The sequence below is a fragment of the Bison bison genome, unplaced genomic scaffold (assembly GCF_000754665.1).
Source record: "Bison bison bison isolate TAMUID 2011002044 unplaced genomic scaffold, Bison_UMD1.0 scf7180017864535, whole genome shotgun sequence".
Lineage (NCBI taxonomy): Eukaryota > Metazoa > Chordata > Mammalia > Artiodactyla > Bovidae > Bison > Bison bison.
This window is the reverse complement of record NW_011495084.1, coordinates 9,332,345-9,357,319: the sequence shown is the minus strand read 5'-3', so window position 1 is coordinate 9,357,319 and position 24,975 is coordinate 9,332,345. Positions and strand designations below refer to the sequence as shown.

At 38.2% G+C, this 24,975-nt stretch overlaps 1 protein-coding gene across 1 annotated transcript in view; it reads left to right on the top strand.

Moving 5' to 3' along the window:
• LOC104982616 (chromosome unknown open reading frame, human C12orf50) overlaps positions 1–6,791 on the top strand; it is a 29,038-nt gene extending 22,247 nt beyond the window's left edge. The window contains exons 10-13 of the mRNA XM_010832045.1: positions 934–1,038; positions 1,287–1,490; positions 3,099–3,191; positions 6,766–6,791. Coding sequence (XP_010830347.1) covers positions 934–1,038; positions 1,287–1,490; positions 3,099–3,191; positions 6,766–6,791 — 428 coding nt within the window. The remainder of the gene's footprint in view (positions 1–933; positions 1,039–1,286; positions 1,491–3,098; positions 3,192–6,765) is intronic.
• The last annotated feature ends 18,184 nt before the right edge of the window (positions 6,792–24,975 follow it).

Below are 24,975 nucleotides of genomic sequence, written 5' to 3'. Positions count from 1 at the left end.
TCCTTCCTATTTCATTTGTTGAACCCCTGTAATATTCTTCAACCCCAGCTGGGCAATGAAGAGAACCATGGTTTACCTCAGAGGAGCTTAGTTCAGTGACACTTGTGAAAAATATAGTTTCCAAATTCTAGGAAGGGGAGCATGCGAGTAAGGATGGAGCATGATGTTTGGAGAGGAGGCAGTGAATCAGGGCTTCACTGAACGCTTCCTGCTTAAGCTGAAGATGGGAGCTAGGGCAAAGAGAGATTTATTAGCCCACTATAGAGAGCTAATGCAATCTACATAGTGATTTTGATATTCATTTTTACTCTGGAGAAATGTACCTTAGAAATTCTTGGAAAATTGAGCCTGCACATAAAATTTTCCGTGTTAAAACAAGCAAGCAAGAAGTGAATAACTTAGTAATATTAGCACTTACAAATTTTGATTATTGAGTCTTGTTTCACCAAACTATCCATGACCCCAGCTTAGAACAATAAGGTAATATTCACTAAAAGTATTTTACACTAATCCAACTTCTTAAGAAGTAGTAGTTTTGGCTTAAAAAGTAAAGGAAGATTTATGTTCATAATGACAATTCTAAAACTACTAAAAATAACATTATAATGAGATATATAATTATATTTGGATTGTAATTTTATGTTCTTTTAAAAGGATCCACATATTCCTTTGGACGAAAAGCATCTTTCCTCCAAAGGAATGTTACTTATTGAAAGTTTTCTCATCAATCAATTTGATGAGAAAAATCAAGATAGAATCTTTTTGGTACTTAAAAATAAATCACCCTTTGTTCTAGAAAGTAAAGTATTAGGGTGGTACATTTTTTTCCTCCTTGCTTGACATGTGAATGCACAGATATGTAATTAGTACCTACAGTAATTTTCAGATGAAAGCATCTCCTTAAAAACTGTAAAAATTTGTAACTTCTTTAAGTGAATGATGTCCATCCAGTGATGAAGCCTCATTTTAAAGGTGTGAAAAAAAGAAAATGGATATATGACGAACCAAAGAACTTTCCTGGCCCAGGGATGCAGAGAGGTAAAGTGTCTCTATATTTGGTATTCCTGAATTATAATTTGAAAATAGATTAAATAATATTTTCTAGCCAACAAACAAGGCAGTATCATGCACCATGTATTTGAGATGTCAATTCCTATAAACCTAGTTCTTTCAGCTTACATTATCTTCCATCGTGCTATTAAACATTTAAAGCGCAGTGCATTAATTACAGGTGTGAAACCAGCTTGCTTCATCCCTTGTTCCCTTTCCCCTTTCCTTTATTATAGCAGTACAGGCTTCAAATCCCAAAAATAAAATGAGTTACCATCGGAATAATAAAAACAAAAATTCTGAGAATGCATCCTATATCCATGTTCAGAGAGATGCTGTCAGAACTGTCTCATTGAATGCACCTCCTCACGGCAGGCCTCCACACGGGTCCTACAATAAAGCTGATGTTAACAAGGAACCCAAATTCAAGCTCTGTTCAGGTGAGGTTCTACACTTACATAACTGTTGATTCATGTCTGTGATTTGCATCCCTGTGGGATGTCCTGATGGTCCAGCTAATCTTAGCCACTCCCCACCCCCTTCTCTTTCCAGGCCATCACCACCATAACATCTTAGAAAACTAGTGAGAGGATTTTGTCCATGTGTAGGAGTACACATGGTTTAAAGGACATTGGAGAGAACGTGTTAGGTGCAGATAGCTTGTCACTGACCCTCTCTAGAGTTTTGTCTCAGAGCACTGCACTTTGTTCCCCCTGGATGGCTTTATTTCACTCTTGAGGATTGTTTTTGAATGGTTGACATTTTCTTGTTCCACCAGCTGCATTGTTCTGTTATCACTTTTTGGCTACTGCCTTGGTTTTTCTTTAGGCCTTCATGATTACTTTCTGAAAAGGTTAGTTTGGGGGTTAACTGCAGTATTTTTGACAACCGCTCATCTCTCCCATCCATGTCCAGACTGCTTTTAAATCATTCCATCATGTAACAGGCCAAGTCATAGTGTATGTGTCAGGAAGTACAAGGCCCTGAGGGAGGAGGGAACCAGATTTATTTTTTAATCCCTTGTCTCAGATGAATTTGGTTCTTTTAAAGCTGGCTTTTGATTCTCTCAATTTAACAAAAGGTCACTCAACTCCCTGTAATTTTGTTTGTATTTGCCTGTTTTTGCCTCTAGTCAGTGGAATTCTGATTGTTGTATACTTCTTGAAGCATAAGTAAAAAACTCTGTGTCTATCTTTGGTCCTTCTTTTACAATTTACATAGAAGCTAGCTTTTAAATTATTTTTCTTCTGTTTGTTTTCAAATAGAATCTGTATGGATTTATATACATGATTTTATTTATATTTACTACTGTTGTTGTTGTTTAGTTGCAAAGTCATGTCCAACTCTTTTTGCGACCCCATCGGAGAAGGCAATGGCACCCCACTCCAGTACTCTTGCCTGGAAAATCCCATGGATGGAGGAGCCTGGTAGGCTGCAGTCCATGGGGTCGCTGGGAGTCGGACACGACTGAAGCGATTTAGCAGCAGTAGCAGCAGCATGGACTGTAGCCTGCCAAGCTCCTCTGTCCATAGGATTTCCCAGGCAAGAATAAAGCCCTTTACTTCTATTATCATTTTATTATTATTTTACTGTGAGTGGACATTTGTGAAGAATACAGTGACTACCGGACAGTTAGATGCGATTGTCTAGATTTGTATTTGGGGGGCCTCAGACCTTCCTTTCCTTCTTTCCTTCTCTCCTTCCTTTCTTTAGTTCTGCAAATATTAGCAGAATTATATGTAAAATCACAGGAAAGCCAGACAATGAAATATTTTGATCACGTACATATATCATACTTTAGCTTAGCCTCGTGGGAGCAATTCTTATTTGAGGAACTGAACAGCCAATTAAGAGATGTGTAACCACGGTCATTGATAACTTAAATGGTCTTAGTAAGCTTACTTGTATCCCTGATTCCTTACCCTTGAAATGGTAAAATGAATTACTTAGAGACTAGCTTCACCTCTGAGAATAATAACTTTGAAATACGCCTGGAATATGATTTTAACATTATAAAATATTTAATTCCTGTTTCCTTTTTCTCTCAGATAAATATATGTCAACATCATATAATGGTTCAGCATGGCAAAAAAGAATTCCTTTTTCAAAAACGTATTCAAAAAATGAAAAGATATATACAGGTAAATATTTACTAGTGGTTTCAATGTATCATATAATTCTAAAATGAATGACAAGTTTTAAGCTCAAGGAACATATTTTAGAAAATTTTCATGATATATATGAATATAATTACTTGGAGTTTAGAAGAGATCTCATCTACTAGCAATTTTTTTTGCCTTTTATTTATGTATTTAATTGGAGGATAATTGCTTTACAATGCTGTGTTGGTTTAATTTTACCTTTTTTTAAATTAGGTTTTTCTTTGCTTATTTTTATTTTATCAGAAGTCTTTTGATATATTTCTCTCCTTAGCCAGAAGCATAGTAGTTTCAGCAATTATATAATCTGTTAAGATGCATTCTTTGTTGAACTACAAAGCAATATATAAGACCATATTTTGACACAAAATATTAAAACCCTACTATATCCTGGCTAGTGAGTACATAATGGCTAGTGCAGGCTGACAGGGCACCTAAGTTGTAGTTTCCAGCCTGGGAGGTTCAAAGTGACTATGGTCTCTGTTTTGTGCTCTTTTCCCTGGGAGGGTGTAGGGATTCTGGGGACCTCCTGAGGGTAAAGGTTTATAGAAGCTCCAACCTCGGGTTCCAGATGTGGTTCTTTTACTAAAAAGCTTGGTGTCTTACCCCAGCTTATTCTGAGGCTTGCTCAGTAGGTTTGAAAGATCACACAGGATAAACTGGTTTCAGTTACTTCTTAGAAACATGAAACTTTCAGAAAAACTCCTAGGTAGAGAGTTCCTACCTAAATCAGTAGCCTAGAACTTTCAGAATCATCTGAAATTCATAAAACCTTATACAAGAGATTCCCAGAATAATCAGAATACATCCAGACTAGAAACTGTACACTTCCCAAAATAAAGAGCCAGGATCTTCTAAAGCAGTATTTCCCTATAAACTCTTCACTACAACTGTGATGCAGTATGTAGACCTGTATATATATTTATAGGTCTTCCCTAGTGGCTCAGACGGTAAAAAAAAATCTGCCTGTGATGCAGGAGACCTAGGTTTGATCCCTGGGTTGGGAAGATCCCCTGAAGAAGTGAATGGCTACCCACTCCAGTATTCTTGCCTGGAAAATTCCATGGATGGAGGAGGCTGGCAGGCTGCAGTCAGTGGGGTCACAAAGAGTTGGACACGACTGAGCAACTAACACTTTCAAATATATTTATACTGGAGTCAATCGCTTTTCTTTTTTTCCCGTCTCTGCATATGTTACTACAAGAGAATGCTACTGCAGTGCTATTTGTTTATATTTCATCTTAAGCTCATGTGGGCTGCACTTAATTTTGTGAGGAAAGAGGTGAAAAGCCGGTGAAAATCCTAAATAAAACTACCAATTGTTAAGCCATGTCTTTTTCTCCCATGATTTCCTTGTGGGTGGGATGTTTCCACCCCTGTCCCAGGGACAGCTCCTGTATTCCGACAGCCTTCACCTACATAGTTAAACATGAATCACCAAAGGTTTGGGAGGGAAGAGGGGTCACTTCGGAATATGAAACACGTACCATCCCTGTATGTGACAGGAATGCAAGCTAACAAAACTGCTTTATTCTTTCAATTTTGGAGAGCATGGAGGAAGGTACGTGAAACAGACAGCAAGAGAACAGAAACTTTGTGGAGCCTCATCTTTCACCACCTCCAGCTCCGCCAGGGCCCAGGGGTAGAAAAGTCAATGACAGAATTTCCCTTGAATTTTTAAGAATCAGAGCATAGAAAGGACCTGCAGTGTACTTCTCAGATGCAACCTAGGGGGAAAAACTTTGGAGAGAATTTCTCAATGCCCTCTGGTGATGTGGTTGCAGGGAGGGTAAGCCCGTCTAATGCTAGAGGGTTGGAGACAGAGCCTCTTGAAATTGCCAAACTCCAAGTTTGCTTGGGAGGGCATTACGTATTCCTGTGAGTTTCAAGTAAGAGTGAGTTTCTGGGAGAGAGGACTCATGGGTGTACACAGAGTCTCCTGGCTGGGACTGAAGGGATAGCATCAGAAAGATGCCTTTGTGATTGGGTTCTCTTCCAGGGGAGGACTCAGCTGGAATCACAACAGATTTCCAGGGAGTTGATTAGAAACCAGGCCATCACTCACTGATCAAACCTTTGTTACTTGAAGGATGGTCTGAGGGCCACCAGCAATGACATCACTTGGGAGCTTGTTAGAAATATGGAATCTCCATCTCAGACTTACTGAATCAGTATCTGCATTTTAACAAGATTCCCCAGGTGATTAGGATACACATTAAAGTTTGAGAAACCTTAGACTATGTTATATGGGCACTGTTCCCCAGCATAGGACCCAGACCTTGTTGAAACCCAAGATTGTTGAGATGACATTCTTTTCCTAATGGTCACACAGCAGCAGCCATTCTCCCCGGTCCCAACCCTGCATGCATGTGTGCTAAGTCACCTCAGTCATGTCTGACTCTTTGCGACCCTATGGACTGTAGCCTACCAGAATACTGGAGTGGATTGCCATGCCCTCCTCTGGGGGGTCTTCCCAACCCAGGGATCAAACCCAAATCTCTTATGTTTCCTGCACTGACTGGGTGGGTTCTTTACCATTAGTACAAGCTGGGAAGCCCAGTCCCAACCCTAGAAATTAGGATAAACAGCAGGAAGGTAACGGAGGGAAAAAAAAAAAACAAAACCAAAACCAACCTGGGAAAGAGTTTCAAATTTGAATGTGATTGAAAGATACATGTGAAATAACTGTGGAACCACTGAATTTGGACTAAGTTTATAGGCACAGGACTAGATAAATTTTCGACATCAGGCTGAATGGGAATTTAGAGTCAAGAAATTAAAAAGGCTTCTAACAAAATAAAGTTAGTTTTCTTATTTGCCTAAGGTTTGGCTGGGTAATGTGTAACCCCTAAACACTTCCCCTTTGCAGTTGTTGTTTTCCCCAGAATAGGGAGAGAAAGGTTAGTTTGTGTTTTCTCGCCTGCACTTCCTGCTAGGGCACAGTGGAGAGATTGCAGCATTTCCCAGTGGACAGATGGCCTGTGGAGAGAGGAGGCAGAAAACACGAGCTGCCACTAGTCTGTTCCTCTGAGGAATACCTGAGCGCCAAGGCCAGAGGAAGTGTAAATGGGTGAGAGGAGCCCTTTGGGAAAATGTTTTTGGACGCTCTGAGGATAATGCAAGAGGAGAGGAAAGTGTGTCTGTGAGAATCGAGGAAAGGAGCTGAAGGCAATTAGAGATGTCATTGTCAGCCTTCCCTTGAGGCCACATGTCCTTTCCGATAGGGATATAGCTGGTTGACTGGAGGTGCCTGTCTGCACAGAAGGCAACGTTCATTCTCTTCATTCTGGGTGCCCCATGGTGCAGCCTTCTGTATAGTAGTATTTCTATTCCTTTCTATCCTCCCCTTCATCTAAATTCAAATCATAGCAAGCTTTGGAAAGAAATGGAATTAATTTGAATGGCGTTCTGAAAATTTATGAATTAAAACAAGCTTAGTTTTTGTTTTGTCTTAAGATTTATGGGACGTAATTAACAAAAGAAATGCAAAATGTTTGTACCCTGAATAATGCTGAAAAAGAAAATAACTGAAATATGTTTTGTGTTTCATTATTAGAGCCAAGAAGAAATGGGAGCAAGTAAACCTGGAGGTTGAGAGAAGAGAAAAATGAGAAAAGAGAAAAGTGCCAGAAATCATCTGATTTACAATCAAAAATGAAAATTCAAAGAATGAGATATTCAAGTACTCCATACTATATACTGGATAGCCAAAGATGATAAAATGCAAATTCTGAAAATAAGATGCAGGAAGTACATTGTGCTCTTTCAAAACTGATAAAAATGCAAATTACAAACAGCTGCCTGTGTATTTGTATAGGTCTGGGATTCATTCGATGCATTGCCACAAACATTTAATAAAATTTAAAAGTTTGACAAGATCACTCTTTAATTGTAAACTAAATTAGATTGCACAGATTGAGGAGTAAAATTGTGCCTTTGATTTCTGTTTTGCAATATTCTTTAAGGAAGAAACCTCACATTTTCTTTCTTTACCTAGATTTTAACTGGGCCCTCTGTGATAGTTACAGATAAAATGTAAACAAATTCAGTGAAGTCCCAGGGTTACAGTATGGTGATGAGTATGAGAGGAATTCTAATAGATATACACTTTGATGTGTTATAGAAAGAGACAAAGTCTGGTTTGTCCTTCAGGGCTGTTGCTGAACAATGGCTTTTAAAGGGAAACTACAAAATCTACCTGCTGGAATGTGCTACGTTCAGAACTGAAAAACAAATATTTCCTACCATGAAAACAAAAATTATATGATCATACTGGAGAAAAGGACTCATAAAAGAAAAAAAGTGAATTAATAATAGGGTATCCCAAAAGTCTGAGTGAACTTTTAAGGTTTCAGAAACTCCAGAAGTATAAATGCTTATGAATGTAAGAGAGAGACATCATTTGAAAATTTATTTCCATTTTGTTTGTGCTCGTTTAGAATTGTGAATCTTGAATAACAAAATTTTATTATTTAAAAAATTTCATCTGCAGAGTGACTGAAACAAAAACTTGAAATTAAAAATTTATTCTTCAAACTTAATACAAGAGCAATATAAATAATTAACCTTTCAAATGATATGTTTGTAAATTTGTAACATTTGTACTCCCATGTTTATAAAAGTTCAGAACTTCACTAAGACTTTGGAACCCCCTGTATTTGTATTTGCTTGTGTCTTATAGTTACTGGTAGCCTCTTGTTCAACATTTATTGGAGAAGAGAGGCAATCAGGACTCTTAGAAATATTTTATTTTTAAAACATTTTCTAAAATCACTGCAGATGGTGATTGCAGCCATGAAATTAAAAGACGCTTACTCTTTGGAAGGAAAGTTATGACCAACCTAGACAGCATATTTAAAAGCAGAGACATTACTTTGCCAACAAAGGTCCGTCTAGTCAAGGCTATGCTTTTTCCAGTGGTCATGTATGGATGTGAGAGTTGGACTATAAAGAAAGCTGAGCACAGAAGAATTGATGCTTTTGAACTGTGGTGTTGGAGAAGACTCTTGAGAGTCCCTTGGACTGCAATGAGATCCAACCAGTCCATCCTAAATGAGATCAGTCCTGGGTGTTCATTGGAAGGACTGATGCTGAGGCTGAAACTCCAATACTTTGGCCACTTGATGTGAAGAGCTGACTCACTTGAAAAGACCCTGATGCTGGGAAAGATTGCGGGCAGGAGGAGAAGGGGATGACAGAGGATGAGATGGTTGGATGGCATCACCGACTCAATGGACATGGGTTTGGTTGGACTCTGGGAATTGGTGATGGACAGGTAGGCCCGGCGTGCTGTGGTTCATGGGGTCGCAAAGAGTCAGACATGACTGAGCGACTGAACTACACTGATGCTGTGATTCCAACTTGTGGAGTAATAAACCGTAGTTTCTTGCTTTTAATGGGGCTCTGTCTCCACACTTTCAAAAACTTAAGGATGTGGTCATTATGGTTTTTTTTACACATAGATATAAATAAAAACTGGGTCAGCAAAATATCCTGGTAAGACAGACTTGAGAGGGAGATAAGAAAAGAGCTGAGTTGAAAAGCTGTCTATTAATCAATGGAGGAAGAAATGCTTATAGACTCTTAAGTGTACAAGTAGTGCTTTTAAGCTTAAATTCCATTATGCCCCTGGTTGGGCAGTTGCTTTTTTGGAACATAAAAGAAGTTTGATGAATTTTACTGGTGTTCAGTGAGTCTATTCATTTCAAAATGCAATAATAATAATAATTAAAATAGCATTTATTGGAAATGTAGTATATTAGTTTGCTGGGGCCACTATAATAAAGTACCCACAAACTGAGAGGCTCAAACAACAGAAACTTATTGTCTCACGAACCTGAAGGCCAGAAGTCTGAAAACAAGGCGTCAGTTGGTTCCTTCTGAAGGATCTATTCCAGGACTCTCTTCTTGGCTTACAGATCACTATCTTTTTCTTTGTGTCTCTTTATATAAAAATCCCTTTATATGTGTTTATGCATTCATATCTCTTCTTTTATAAGGATACAGTCATGTTGGATTAGGGCCTATCTAAATGACCTCATTTCAACTGTGTAGACCTTATATCCAAGTAGGTCACATTCTGAGGTGGTGGGGTGTTAGATCTTGCAAAACATATGAATTTGGGAAGACATAAAGGTGGCTCTTGGAGAAGGAAATGGCAACCCACTCCAGTGTTCTTGCCTGGAGAATCCCAGGGACAGCAGAGCCTGGTGGGCTGCTGTCTACGGGGTCACACAGAGTCGGACACGACTGAAGTGACTTAGCAGCAAAGGTGGCTCTGCGACCCTTCCACGGAGGATGAGTAGTTCTTAGGTGACAAATCCATTCAAAGACTCCAGTCTCCCTAAACCTTTGAATCCCTTCCTCTACAGTAAATCAAGGCAGGTCTGGCATTTCTAGCTTACTCATTCTGGACTACTTTTTAGTCCATATTTAAACCAACCAACAAACCAAACTATTAGAACCGTTTCTAATGCCCTGAGCTGCAACCAAGTGCAAAATCTCTGCTTAGTGGGAGAGATTCAACAAATTAGGCTTGATCTAACTTTTTGTTCTTTCCATGATTATTCTGTATCTTTAATATTCATTCCCACATGAATTCCCTCAGTTTTTGCCTGTATAAATTAGAAAACTCAAGTAGTTACTGTAACGTGTAGCGTACATCTTCATGTGCCACACACTGTACTTTAGGAGCCTCTTGGGACTTGGGTCTAGTTATAGATGGGTAGCAAAGAGGTGTTCAGGGGGTGGATCCTGAGGGAATCAGCATATCTGGCATGGCAGCTATCTCAAGGTTAATTTCAGATGGGGGTGGAAAGGCTGCTTCTACTGTGGGGTAGAGAGACTACTTCTACTGGCAAAGAAGATATCAAAATTTAGGGGCTCCATGTTCCCAGCTTCATCAGAGTCTTCCTACATATTCCTATTTCAATTTTCAGGATTATGTTCCTTCCCAATCAATGCCATCATTGTAACCTATGAGCCTGGGAACTCAATTTGCACTGTATTAATTCAATCATTATAACAATTCAGTCACTTTAGGATGAAATTTTGGGTCTGTTTTCCAGCACTCTCAACAGTGTACCTATGAGCAATAGAGAGCATTCATTCAGGGCAGACATAGAACTTTTCTGGTCATTTATTGATGTATGAGCTAGGAATTACATTTATGTAAATTAAAAATTTACATAAATGCATGACACATTTGCATTTGTAAGTGTAAAGAAAAATGCACATGACAGTTGTGAGTTTAAGTTTTATTCAGGATCTTATTTGTGGATTATCACTGGGGAGATAGCTTCTCAGTACCTCTGAGTAACCAGCTCTGAAGAAGTAGAGGAGAAGCCAATACATACATATATGAATTTTTTGGCTAGGAAAAATGTAATCAAGCATATATATATCAAATCTTAGTAAAAGATTACTGCTAATCACGAAGAACAGTTATCTCACAATGATTTTAGAGCTTTCCTATGTATGGAAAGATGCACAAATCTGGGATTATTGAAGTTCTTCCTGAGATGTTTATCCAGTGGCCTGTTTATTCCAAAGCTCAGCATGTCTCATCCTGTTTTTTCCATCCTGAATTCCTCTCAGGGCATGCTGTGTCAGTGAGCAACTGCAGTGGGTTGTGATTTAACCCTTAATATAACTACTCCGTGTTCATTTTTGTTTGTCTTTAAATATCCAAATTCCTGAGCTCATTTTTTTTTTCTTTTGTTCAGTGATATTAGGAGCAATCAGCCAGTCTCATATTTGTTAGCGTGACAAAAATGTTTGAAAGTATCATATACACAGTCACATGGATCCTTGCCCTACCTAGGTGTTTGATAATGGGTATCCAATGGCGATATTTGTGCATATTTCTATTGCCACATCACATTATGAGCTAGCAATGCTTTATTGCTAGAAACAGAATAATCAATGTCTTCAAAACTAATCAGATTAGAGATCCAAGGGCAGAAAACCCAGGAACAATCCAGAAAACTCATCCTTATGTTCCCATACAGCCACTCTTAGACCATAATTTTGATTAGGATTTTCTAAAGAAACATAACCAATAGGCTGTGTGTGTGTGTATAGAAAAGAGAAAGAGATTAGTTTAAATAATTGATTCATGAATGGGCAAAAATTTTGTGCATAAGTCTATAAAACATTAATGAAACTTATTAATAACACCTAAGAAATAACATTCTAGACCAGGATCATGGATAAACAAACACAATATATTAAAAAATGTCAATTGTCTACAAATTTGATCTAGTCATGATATCATGTGAACCAAAATTCTAACAGGTTTTTTCATGAAACTTGACAAGCTTATTCTGAAATTAATATGAAATTCCAAAGCCTTAAGAATAACCAAGATACTACCATCTGAGAAAAATAAAGTTTGGGGCTTTGCCTGTCATATATTTAGATTTTCTCTAAAGCTTTCTAATATTATAAAACTATATTTTATACCTGAAACAGAATAATGTTGACATTATTATGATATTTGAGGCAAAATTAAAGAGAATAGAGAACCTAGAAAACCAACCTACATATCTATGTCAATCTGATATATGGCAAAAATGGTCCTGTAGATCAGTTGAAGAAGAAGAGGTTATTAAATAAATGTTTTGGGAAATTGAGTATCCCTAAAGAAAAAAAAAAAAGACAATGAATCCCTAATCTTACACAGAAAATAAATTTCAAATGACTCAAATACAATGTCACAGGCAAAATTTAAACTCTGCAAAAACTACTTGTTGAATGAATACATGAATCTAAGAATATTTAGAATGTACCACTGAATGAAAAGTTTGTTAAGCTTCTATTTACTGCTATGCTTGCCAATATTTGGGTAAAGGAAGGAAGGCAGGAAGAGGAAAAGGCAAGCATGTTCAACTCCTAAAGCTGCAAGAACACGCTAGGTATACTTTCCAAATAAACAAGGGCACGTTTATAAAAACTAGGCATCAGTACTCTTGCATTTATCACCCAAGAGGCTGTGTTTTACTTCTCTTCTTATTTAAAACTCTTTATTCCTTTGATGTAGATAACTTCTTACCTTATAATATGACTATTATACATTTTAACCTAAATTCTCTTAGATTTACTTGAGGGATCCAAATAGCTTGTTTTCCATTCTAATCTTAGGATATATCTATGCAATCTTTAAAGACAGTTTTCTATAGACAGCCTTTCTTTCGAAAATAATTTCCAGACCCTTTTACCAGAGGCTGCTGTTTGACCTGGAAATCAATTTTTTTCCTTACAATTATTTTGTCACAAACTGGAGACTAAACTGCCTGAAAAAATAAAAACCACAACTTCTACTTTCCTCCTGAAAAAACTCAGAAGGACAATTTGTACCATTTGAAAGCTAATCAAAACCGATCATCCACAGTAAGGCTGGGAGAATTTTCATTACAATTCAATCTGCTTTGGGTTGGCTTTGGAAGGCAGTGTTTGTGGAGATAATTGCCCCTATTGCCAACTTGATATTTATGTTCTTCCCCCCAGGGAAAGACTGCTGTAGAACAAATTAAGGGTGATTATCAAGGAGAGTAGGTAATTGCCAATGAGTTCAATACATTCACATGGGCTTTGGAACCAGGGGACATTTTTAGGCTCCTGGCTTTGCCTTTTGCTAGTTGTTTGACCTGGGAGAAAATATTTAGTCTCTTTGTGCATAAATTCCCTCACTTGTAGTAATAACACCTTTCTGATAGGGTTGTTTTGGGCATTAGAGATAATACGTGAAATGCCACGAGTTGCGTCTGGGATAGAGGAGATTTTCAGGGCTTCCCAGGTGGTGCTAGTGGTGAAGAACCTACCTGCTAAAGCAGGAGACATAAGACGCAGGTTCGATCCTCGAGTCAGGAAGATCCCCTGGAGGAGGGCGTGGCAATCCACTCCAGTATTCTTGCCTGGAGAATCCCACAGACAAAGGAGCCTGGTGGGCTACAGTCCGTAGAGTCATGAAGAGTTGAACACAAGTGAAGCAACTTATCATGCAGGCAGAGGAGGTTTTCAACAAATGATACTCATTTATTATTATTGGAAGTTATCTGACAGATTATCACTACTTGTTGATCAATAATAGAAATAATGTGGCCATACTCTCAGGACTTAACCTGATGTCTTCTTTGCCTGATATTGAACAACAACCGAATATAATAAAATCTGTATATTTCTACTGGAGAATAGGCAGAAATACAGTTTGAAGTTGTTTTTGAGAACAGATTGATAATTCTCAGACTCACTAGCTCCTTTCCTGAAGTCTCCTGGTGACTAAAAGATGAGCAAATGTTTCCCTTTTTTATATTTTTGATTCAGAAACAATGCTCAATTTTAATATATATATATACACACACACATATACAAAACAAAATAAGAAGGAAATAAATTTGATACATTATACCATTAAAAATTAAGTAAGTCTTAAGTTGTAGGAGAATTTTAAAAGATTCTTTTTTATTTTCCTTTTTAAAATTATGATTTAATAATTTATACCCTCCAGGCATGCAGTGCTAGAAAATTTCTAGCCTAGGGCACTGTGACTGCATGTGCTATGCTGTGCTAAGTTGCTTCAGACTTTGTGCAACCCTGTGGACTGTAGCCCGCCAGGCTCCTTGTCCATGGGACTGTCCAGGCAAGAATACTGGAGTGGGTTGCCACAACCTTCTCCAAGGGATCTTCCTGACCCAGGGATCAAATTCATGTCCCTTAAGTCTCCTGCATTTGCAGACAAGTTTTTTTTTTTTTTTTTTTTTACCAGTAGGGCCACTAGAGTCAATTAAGTGATTTTCTTGAGATTTTCCACAGGAAAATGATTTCATTTGCCTCCTCCTGACATACAAAAGCTTCTTTTTTCCCTCCATATGGGTTATATTTAAAGGATGTGAAATTGCTTTCATCATACTACATGAATTCTTATTCAAAATAAAATTGTTTTATTAAAAAGGTTATTTAAATTTTTAGAGAGAACATTTGTTAGTTGGTTGATTTTATGGTTTATCTACATTATGCTTCTTGCATGGGCCTGAATAATCAAGAATGCCTATTTATTATTGGGAAAAAATAGTTCTATTGATGTAAGTATATATACTTCTGAATCATCTTCAGACTAGCATTGTGCTGTATAATTTGTAAATGTGACTCTCTGAAACAATATATTAACTTGCTATTATAGTAATATCAGAGAAGGCAATGGCACCTTACTCCAGTGCTCTTGCCTGGAAAATCCCATGGAGGGAGCCTGGTAGGCTACAGTCCATGGGGTTGCTAAGAGTCGGACACGACTGAATGACTTCACTTTCACTTTTCACATTCATTCATTGGAGAAGGAAATGGCAACCCACTCCAATGTTCTTGCCTGGAGAATCCCAGGGACGAGGGAGCCTGGTGGGCTGCCGTCTGTGGGGGCGCACAGAGTCGGACACGACTGAAGCGACTTAGCAGCAGTAGCAGCATTATAGTAATATATGTTAATATATTAATGTGGTATACTAAGGGTTATTTATTTCCAGAAGTGCATAAAATTAAGATCCCACACTTGATCAGCTTTTGTCCAGTTGTGTGCTGATAAATGTTTGACAGTTGATCCTTAGCAAAAACAGCCACAGTTTGTCTATTTCTGTGGTGTAAAAGCTCTCACCATGGTTGATTTCAAGCCACCAAATCGAAGTCATCAAATACAGAATTAGGAAGAAATGGACACGACTGACTGTCCTGAGGACTCATGCTGAAGCTGAAACTCCAATACTTTGGCCATCTGATGCGAAGAACTAACTTATTGGAAAAGACCCTGATGCTGGGAAAGATTGAAGGCGGGAGGAGAAGGGGACAACAGAGGATGAGATGGTTGGATGTCATCACCGACTCAATGGACATGAGTTTGAGTAAACTCCGGGAGTTGGTGATGGACAGGGAGGCCTGGCGTGCTATAGTCCATGGGGTTGCAAAGAGTCAGACATGACTGAGTGACTGAACTGAACAGACTTTCCTGAGCTGGAAAGAACTCACTTCAGCACATCTCTGCATGTTCTCTTTGTTATAATAAAATAATTTAAAATAATCAAATTTAATCCAGTTCTGAACCCATTCCAATTCAAGAGGTTTGTGATATCCCATTAACTACATATGTTGTATATCATATGTTTGTTTGTTTATTTCCAGTTTTTATCCTTAAGGATAAAAGCATCATGAAGGTAAGGACTGTTTAGTTTATTATTGCTTTCTCTGAGCCTCAAGTGATGGCTCACACATAGTAGGCAATAAATAAGGACTTGCTGAATCAAAGGAAGGAGACTCAATCTCTGTCTTAAACAAGATTACAGTCTATCAGAAAATGAAATAAAATAATTATTTAAGGAGAAAAACAGATTAGAACATTTAATAATTAAAAGTCAGTATTTTTCTAAAGTTGAATATTAAATTATAATAAAATCCATAATATTATAATAAATAATAAATTTTGCCTCTAGCATAGCTATATTTTACTGAAGCTTTATGTGTTGGTTGTGACCAAAAATAAAAAAGCAATGACACCAACAGTAATAGCAAAATTTTATAGATTGCTTACTTCGTAGTAGGCATATGCTAAGTGTATTACATGCATTATCAAATTTAATTCTCATAATATTCTTTCAAATATGCACTAATTTTACCTTTCCACCTTATAAAATGAGAATGCTGTGATTCCCAGTTTCTTAGTAACTTGTTCAAGTCAACAGCCAAAAAGTGCAGCACTCCATTTTGTACCTAAGTCTTTCTGATTCTAGGATGTATATTCTCAACCTCTATGTTCAGGTTTGTAAACACTAACTTTCTTCTTGGTTGTTACAAATTGGTCCCGGAGAGTTCACGGTTTCATTTAGATGACTTGCAAAGTGCAAAAAACCTTTAAGAAAAGGGATGTCGGTGGCTTAGAGGCAGGAAGAACCCTGTCGAAATTTTAGTCAAGCTGAAGAGAATTTTCAGGTCTTCTTGGTTAGTGCCTTTGTTCGTGAAATAGCCAAGAAACCAACTGGATGGACTGGAAAGAGAAAGAGGGAGTGTTGTGAATGATGGGCTTAGAGAGGTGGGCTGTAGAGACAGGTCAGATGGGGGTTTGTGGTTATCTCCAGACTTTAGTCTTTTCTCTGAGAGCCCAGGAGGCCATCTGGAGGTTTTGGGCAGCAGAATGCCACAACCTGCCTTCCATTCCTAAGGGAGCACGGTGGCTGCTAAAGCTAACAGACTCCATGTAGGATGAGAGCCGCAGGTTCAGAGAGACCAGTTAGAAGGTTATCACCATAATACCAGTGAGGGAGCATGTGGCTTGGGACAGGGAGGTGGTGGAGAGGGTGAAAAGTGCTGGATTGTGATGTGTTCAACTGCAGACCCCACTGGATTTATCATGGACTTGTAAGGTGAGAGAAAGAAAGGAGGTAAGGTTAACGCCAAGATTTTTGGTGTGAATAAATTGGAAGGCTAGAGACTGAAGGAGTTTGGTTTTAAGTTATGTTCAGTTTGAGATGCTTCAGAGGGAATGTCTGTGATGAAAATTGAAAATGTTCACATCTCTTCTAATAATTCCTATTTTAAAAATTTCCCAAGCCTTAATTCTCAGATCCAGTACTTATATTAAAGGGCAATTATTTACTTATTAGTGAACTTAGAATTTTTATGTTTCCACTAATAGACTTCCTTGGTAGCTCAGATGGTAAAGAATCCACTTGCAATTCAGAAGAACCAGGTTTAATCCCTGGGTCAGGAAGATCCCCTGGAGGAAGGCGTGGCAACCCACTCCAGTATTCTTGCCTGGAGAACCCTACAGTCTGAGGACCCTGGAGGAATACAGTCCATGGGGTTGCGAAGAGTCTGACATGACTGAAGCAACTAGCACACACACACACACACGCACACACACACACGCACACTTACCACTAATAGAAGAGCCAAACCTGAGTTTTAAAAATACTAAACAAAAACCAAGTTACAGAAAACATTGGTGTTCTGTACACTAGAGGTCAGCAGTATCACACTAACAGAAAATGAATGGAGGAAGAAATCCCAATAAGACAGTTTGGGAACATTTATTTCTAACTCACTGATACTAGCAGCAGGAGTCTTCAGAAATGAAAACAAGCAAAGCATAACCTTTTCATCGAAGAAAGGTTTTCTTTATCATTGGATAAAGAAAAAAATAGTTTATTTCAGGTTATAGGGATCCAGAGAAGCTATAATGTAGCTGGAGGGCTTCTACAGTATCTGAAAATAAATAAAAGCATAAAGACAGATGGAGTGGAGGACACTCTGGGGCGTACTTTTCTCTGGATCCCTTGCTGAAACCACGCTTGCAGCAATGAATTGCATTAGGAGAGGGAAGACTGAAGCCCGGCTTGTCCCAGTTCAGATTTGGTATTCCTCTCCAGGGCCAGGCTGCAGACTTTAGTATATATGTCTCCTAAGAAGGTGACACTGCTGCCCGAGGCCCTACTTAAATCAGCTGTAGCTGTTGGGCCCAGCAGGTCAGGAGTGCTTGAGTCGGGGGTGGTAATCTTCCTTCCACTGGGGAATAAAGGAGGATGTAAGAAATAAAACAAAAAGAAATAGTGCACAAAGGTAGAAAGGGCAGAGTCCCAGGGAAACTAGTAAAACTTTAGTGTTTGTTGAAAAGGATGAGAAAATACAAATACTTATTTATTTTAGAAAGGAACACACAGCCTTGTATAAAGAAGGTGGTGTATCTATTTGTGTTAGAAAACAGAGTAGGTACTGATATGGGTACGCAAACTGTCAGAAGATAATATACTAGATTTAAATTTGAGGGAGGGTGATTGTTTTTTGGAGAAATTCAGTTATTTTGATAAAGAAATTGAAAAGGTGTATGTGTGTGTAGTGTCTGTGTAAGAGACACAGAGACAGAGACACAGATAGAGTATCTATTTCTCCTGGTATTGCCTGACCTTCTGTGAAACTGCTGTTGGCCAGTGTTCCCTGTGGCTCACCGGTAAAGAATCCGCCTGCAATGCAGGAGCCGCAGGTTCGATCCCTGGGTCAGGAAGATCCCTTGGAGAAGGGTGTGACAACCCACTCCAGTATTCTTGCCTGAGAAATCCATGGACAGAGGAGCCTGGCGGGCTATAGTCCATGGGGTTGCAAAGAGTCAGACACGACTGAAGCAACCTAGCAAGCATGCACAAACTGCTATCAAGATCTAAAAATACATTCAATCAGGGTATATTTCTTGACAACAGTATTTAACAATATGATGCTCACAGAAAGGCTTTGTTATGTGTCAAAATTGCTGCCTCATTTTTTCTGTGGAATAGGGAAATATATAAATGGTTTATACCTTTTTTACAGGATAAAGGGCAAATGCATTATAATTTACTGCCCTCAAGCCCTGAAGGGACAAATGGACAAAAAAACTATTAATGCCAATCAGGCACACATGAGTATAAAGTTACGTAACTACAACTCATTATTTGCATTCACTTGAAGTTCTTGTTTTTATCCTTACTTCATTCATCTGTGAGATGAATTACATACCTTTGCACCTTTCAATCACACTCCCCTTAGGACTTTGACTAAGGGCTTTAGGTACTGATACATTTTGTTTCTCCTTCTTTCTTGGATCATTAAGGCCAGGCTTCCTTCCTCCACCCCATCCTTCCTTAATTCCTACTTCCCTTCCTCCCCTCTTGCTATGTCCCTTGTTCTCTCTCTTCCTGGCACCTTTCCTTGCTTCTTGCTGCCCTCGCTCTCTCCCACACTTCCTCCTGTCTTCTTGTTATCCAGAGAGTATGTGTTAAGCTCAGTATACAGAAGACGCCATGCTGTATGGCGTGATTAGAGAGATGAAGAGGACACATAATCCCTGCTCCCGAGAAACTCAGGTTCAGTTAGACAGATATCAGCATAAACGACTTAAGTGCTGCTCGATAAATGCTATGTCAAAGGAATTAGCCGTTTTTCTGTTGTAAAGCTCATAAATCCAGGAAAGTAGAACATCTATCACTATTCTTGTATTACACATATGGTAAAGGGATTAGAGAACTCAAATGGCACATGTCAAAATTCACCATCATCAAATAGTGAGTAGGATGCATGGAGTATTTATGTTGCTGTTTCCAGCGTCACCATGCTGCCACTCAGTCTCATCTTTCATGATACCTTTTATTCATGTTTCTATAGAATACTTGCATTACTTTTTTTGTGACTCTTATTTTATTTCTAGTTCCTTTGTGTCACCTTCATTGATAGCTCTCTTTCTCAACTGCCTCTGTAGCTAATATTGAATAATCTTTTTGCAATAGGGAACTTCATGACTGTCTTTCTCCTGCCTGTATTCCAACTGTTCAATACAATAGAGAACAGTGTTACTGTTAACAGTGTTAATTCAGTGTTACAGATTAGTTTATTAGTTTGCTTCCTGTTAAAAGCTAGGTAGATCCCAGCTTTTGAAGGATGAGGTATGGTTTTAATACTTTTTTAATTAATAAATTTTATTTTTAGGGTAGTTTTAGATTCAGTACAAATTTAACAGAAGGTACAGAGTTCCCGTATATTCCCTGCCCACTCCTACCCACCCACACATGTCCCACTCTAGCATGGTTCATTTGTTGTAACAGATGACATATAGTGAAACACTGCTGTCACCCAAAGCTTACGTTAGGATTCAGTCTTGGCGTTGTACATCCTGAGTTTTGACAAACATATAATGATGTGTATCCACTACTGCAATGTCATATAGAATTGTTTCACTGCTCTAAAACACTTCTGTGCTCTGCCTGTTCATCCCTTCCTTCAAAACTTTGATCCTTTTACTGTCCCTACAGTTTTCTGATGTTTCAGAGTGTCATATAGTTGGAATCATACAGTATGTAGTCTTTTCAGATCAGTTTCTTTTATTTAGTAATATGCGTTTAAAGTTTCCCCGTGTCTTTTCATGGATGGATAGAATTCATTTCTTTCTCGTGTTGAATAACATTCCATTGTCTGGATGTACCATGGTTTATTTATCTGCTCACCAACTAAAGGACATTTTGGTTGCTTCCAAGTTTTGTTAAGTTCTTTCCTTTCTTAGCACACTAATATTATATAAATATATAAAGTGAGATCTTTAGTGGTTGCCCTAGAATTTGCAATATACATTTTCAATGAATCTAAATTTACTTTCAAATAATACTATACTACTTTATGGATAGTACAAGTACCTTATAAAAACAAAATAATCCTAATTCCTTCTTTCTGTCCCATTTTTCATTGCTGTCATTCATTTTACTTATGGATAGGCTTACATAAACACACACATACATACATCAGCATACACAACAATATATTTGTTGCTATTATTAAGAAAAAACTTATTTAAATTAAGAATGAGTAAAACGAACGTTTTTATTTTACTTTCATTTAATTATTCTTCTCTGCTCTTCCTTTCTTTATGTAGATCTAAGTTTCTGACCTAAATTACTTTCCCTTTCTCTGAAGAATTTCTTTTAACATTTAAAAGGCAGGCCTATGTGCATGTGTGTGAGTGAAGGTCGTTCCATCATGTCCAACTCTTTGTGATCCCATGACTGTAGTCTGTCAGGCTCTTCTGTCTATGGAATTCTCCAGGCAAGAATACTGGAGTGGGTAGCCATTCCCTTTTCCAGGGAATCTTCCTGACCCAAGGATTGAACCCAGATCTCCTACATTGCAGGCAGATTCTTTACCATCTGAATCACCTGGGGAGCCCATAAGGCAGGTCTACTGGTAACAAATTCCCTCATTTTTTCTTTGTCTGAGAAAGTATTTGTCCTTCATTTGTGAAGGATAATTTTGGGGGGATACAGAATTTTAGGTTGGTGATTTTTTTTTTTCTCAACACTTTAAACATTCCACCCATTCTCTTCTTCCTCGAATGGTTTCACAGGAGAAGTCAGCTATAATTTTCATCTTTGCTCCTCTATACGTAAGGTGTTTTTCTCCTCTGATCTCTTTCAAGATTTTTCTTTATTTTTAATTTTCTAAAGTTTGAATATGACATGAGTAGGAATAGAATTTTCTTTCTTTTTTTTTTGCATTTACTCTGATTGATGTTTTCTGAGCTTCCTGGATCAATGGTTTGGCATCTGACATTAATTGGGGGGAAATTCTTAGTTATTGCTTCGAAGACTGCTTCCCTTCCTTTTTTCCTCCCTCCCTTCTTTCTTTCCTTTCCTCCCTTTTTGGTATTCTAATATACATATTTTACACATTTTCAGTTGTCCTACATTTCTAGGATATTCAGTTCTGTTTTTTGTTTTTTTTTGTTTTTTTTTTACTTTTTTCCATTTTATTTTCAGTTTTGGAAGTTTCTATTGTCATATCCTTAATGTGGAGATTCTTCTATGCTTTTACAGAGACATAATTGACACAGCATTCTATATTAATTTTAGGTGTGTGTGTATGTGCGCTCTGTTGCTCAGTCATGTCTGATTCTTTGTGACCCCATGGACTGTAGCTGCCAGCCTCCTCTGTCCATGGAATTTTTCAGGCAAGAATACTAAAGTGCCATTTACTCCTCCAGGGGATCTTCCTGACCCAGGGATCGAACCTGTGTCTCCTGGGTTACCTGCATTGACAGGAGGATTCTTTACCACTGAGCCACGTAGGAAGCCCATAATTTTAGGTGTACAACATAATGACTCGCATTACAAAATGATCATCCAGTTAACATCCAGTTAGGTCCAGTTAACATCTATCACCATACAGATTTAGAAGTGTTTTTTTCTGGTGATGAACTTTCAAGATCCACTCTCCTTTCAACATCCAAGCTACTTTTAAATAATTAATACAGTATTATTAACTATAGTCATCATGCTGTAATCCTCTCAATACATTCATTTTGTAAATGGAAATTACAAAATGATCTCCTTTACCCCTCCTCAGGCATCCACAAATTTGTTTTCTATATCCACAAACTCATTTTTTTAAAGAAAGACCTCACAGATAAATGAGATCATGCAACATTTATCTTTTTCTGTCATGGAGAGATTCTTTTTTCAGCCATTTCAAGTCTACTAATGAGTCCATCAAGAGCTTTATTTCTGTTACAGTGTTTTTGATCTCCAACATTTCTTTTTGATTCTTTCTTACAATTTCCATATCTCTGCTTACATTATCCATCTGTTTCTTGAATTTTGTCTACTTTTTCCATTAAAGCCTTTAGCACACTCATCATAGTTTTAAAAATCCCTGGTCTGATAATTCCTGTTATAGCTGACTCTGGTTTTCAAGCTTGTTCAGCCTTTTCAATTACATTTTCTGCCTTTTAGTGTGCCTTGTAAATTTTGTTGAAAAATGGATATGACAGACAGCATAAGAGGAACTGCAGGAAAAAAAGCCTTTCTAATGTACAGTAAGGTATGGGGGAAGGGTAAGCCTTCTGTGGTCCCTTGATTAGGTCTCAATCTTTTTGTGAGACTGTGTCCTTGGACTAGGAATTTCAGTTTTTTCCCCCAACTTGGATGAGATGGAGTTTCTAAAGGGAGCTTGAGTGGACTATTTCCCTCTCTCCAGATTGGTTAGGCTCTGATAAAACCCCAGCATGTTAGATTGTAGTAAAGGCTTTGTGAACCTATTTCCAGGGCAGGAATAGAGATGCAGACATAGAGAACAGACATGTGGGCAAGGGGAGAAGGAGAGGGTGGGAGGAATAGGAAGATCAGCACATATAACTAATGGGAGCCTGCTGTGAAGCACAGGAAACACACCAGGTGCTCTGTGATGACCTAGAGGGGTGGGGTGCGGGGGGAGGAGGAAGAGGGAGGCGATATAAGTATACATACAGCTGCTTCATTTCATTGTACAGCAGAAACTAACACAATATTGTGAAGCAATTATACTCCAATAATAATAAGAAAAACCAAACAGAATACTCGGGTATATTGGGTTAGTTTTCCTCTTCCCAGCCAGTAACATTTTCTCTGATATTCACTGTGAAGACTTGGTAGGACTCTTGGAGGTAAAACTCCCGCTGGAGGCTTTAACTCTGATTGTCCACACCAAGCCTCCAGCAATTCATCATTTGCAGTTCAGTTTTTCCCACCCCAGCACTGATTTCTAAGGAGGTTTGTGCTGCTGAGTTTCATTCTGGTACGTCATGATTCTCTATATCTGTCTGTTTCTCCTTCTGATTTTGGGGGCAGTGGTTTGCCTTGTGACTTCACTTTTCTGCCAGATCTAAGAAGAGTTGTTAATATTTTCTGTTTGTTTAGTTCTTGACAGGAGTGAGTGGCAACTTCTAATCCCCTTATGTGTCAGACTGGAAACCTGGAACCAGTTTATACTGATTATAACAATGATGGTGAAGGGAAACCATGTTAATGGTAATGGGACAGGTAATAAGAAGATATTTTACACCAGATTAAAATTTGTGGTTACAATGGACCAGATTTCCCATCAGAGTGAGTCAGCTATAGGATAGTTGCTTTAAAATGTTTACATAATTTAGTTATCATCTGAAAATGCTTAATCTTTGTGAATTCTAATTTCAAGTGATTTTACATATTGCTGTTTTAATTTGTTTCCAAAGTGGAACAAAAGTCCAGAAAGTTATTATATTGACTAATTTGTGGTCAGATTATTTTAGGAAATTTCACATATTATAGACTCCCCTTATAGCTGAAAAATTCACTTTAGTCCATTAAAGGTTCAGGTAGAATAGTTAGCCCAGGAGCAACCTACGGCTTGAAATCACTTCTTAATGTGAAAGCTGCTTATATAATTTGACCATTATTTCTTTCTCTAATGCACTATTACAGTGGAAAACAGGTATTCATTCAGTAAGATTAAAAGGGAAACAAGAACAAAGAACAGAATGGGTAAAATGTGAGTCCAGAGTAAGCCAGGCTAACTTTTGGACTTCTCTGGCTGTGCACATTTCCAGTTATGTGACCTTGGCTAAATGATCCCACCTTTCTAAGCCTCTGTCTCAACACCCCTTCATCACCTGTGTACAGAGAATATCAGGGTGCCCATCTCAAAGGACAGCTGTATATGGACTGTTCAGCACTGTCTGGTATATGGAAAGTTTTCAATAATTTTTTTTGTCCCTATTTATTTACCAGATATCACTGGGCTCCAAATAAATACATGCCAAGCTTTATGCTAGACACTGGAGATTAAACGGCAAGCCGAAAAACCCAACAAACACAGGCCCCTTTTCTTATGAAGCTTAATGTTGAGGAGATGCGAAAGACATAAACCAAATAACCACATAAATGAATCAGATTTTTGTGATTGTCCTGAAGTGAGCTACATGGAGCTATAACATATAACAGGAATGTGACCTCCTCTGGATCCCAAGGGGCCCTTGGAACATCCTGCCTGTGAACTAAGAAACATTTTGGATTTTTATCTTGTGACATCTCTTCTTTCACCAACATGGAAAAATGGTCACTGTGTTCCTAGAGTGAGATACTGTAGGTTCGGATTGTCCCATCTGAAGATATATAATTTGTGAATGTTATAACAAAGGGAGAACACAGGAATGGGCAATGTTTTTAAACAGTGTAATATCTCTGTTCGGAATTTGTGTCTGCTACTTGCTAGTTTTTAATTGTTGCAGAGAATAGAAACAATGCCACTGTCTCACAGTGGCTTGAGTACGAAGAGAGGTTGTTCTTCGGTCTTATCACCACTAACCACCCAGTTTATCAAAGACAGAGCTGGATATCGGTGAGACTGGGAACACATTCTCTCTTTTGTTGCAGCTGCTGGGTTGTGTCAGCAGAATATGACTGCTGCTCTGTTGCTGTAT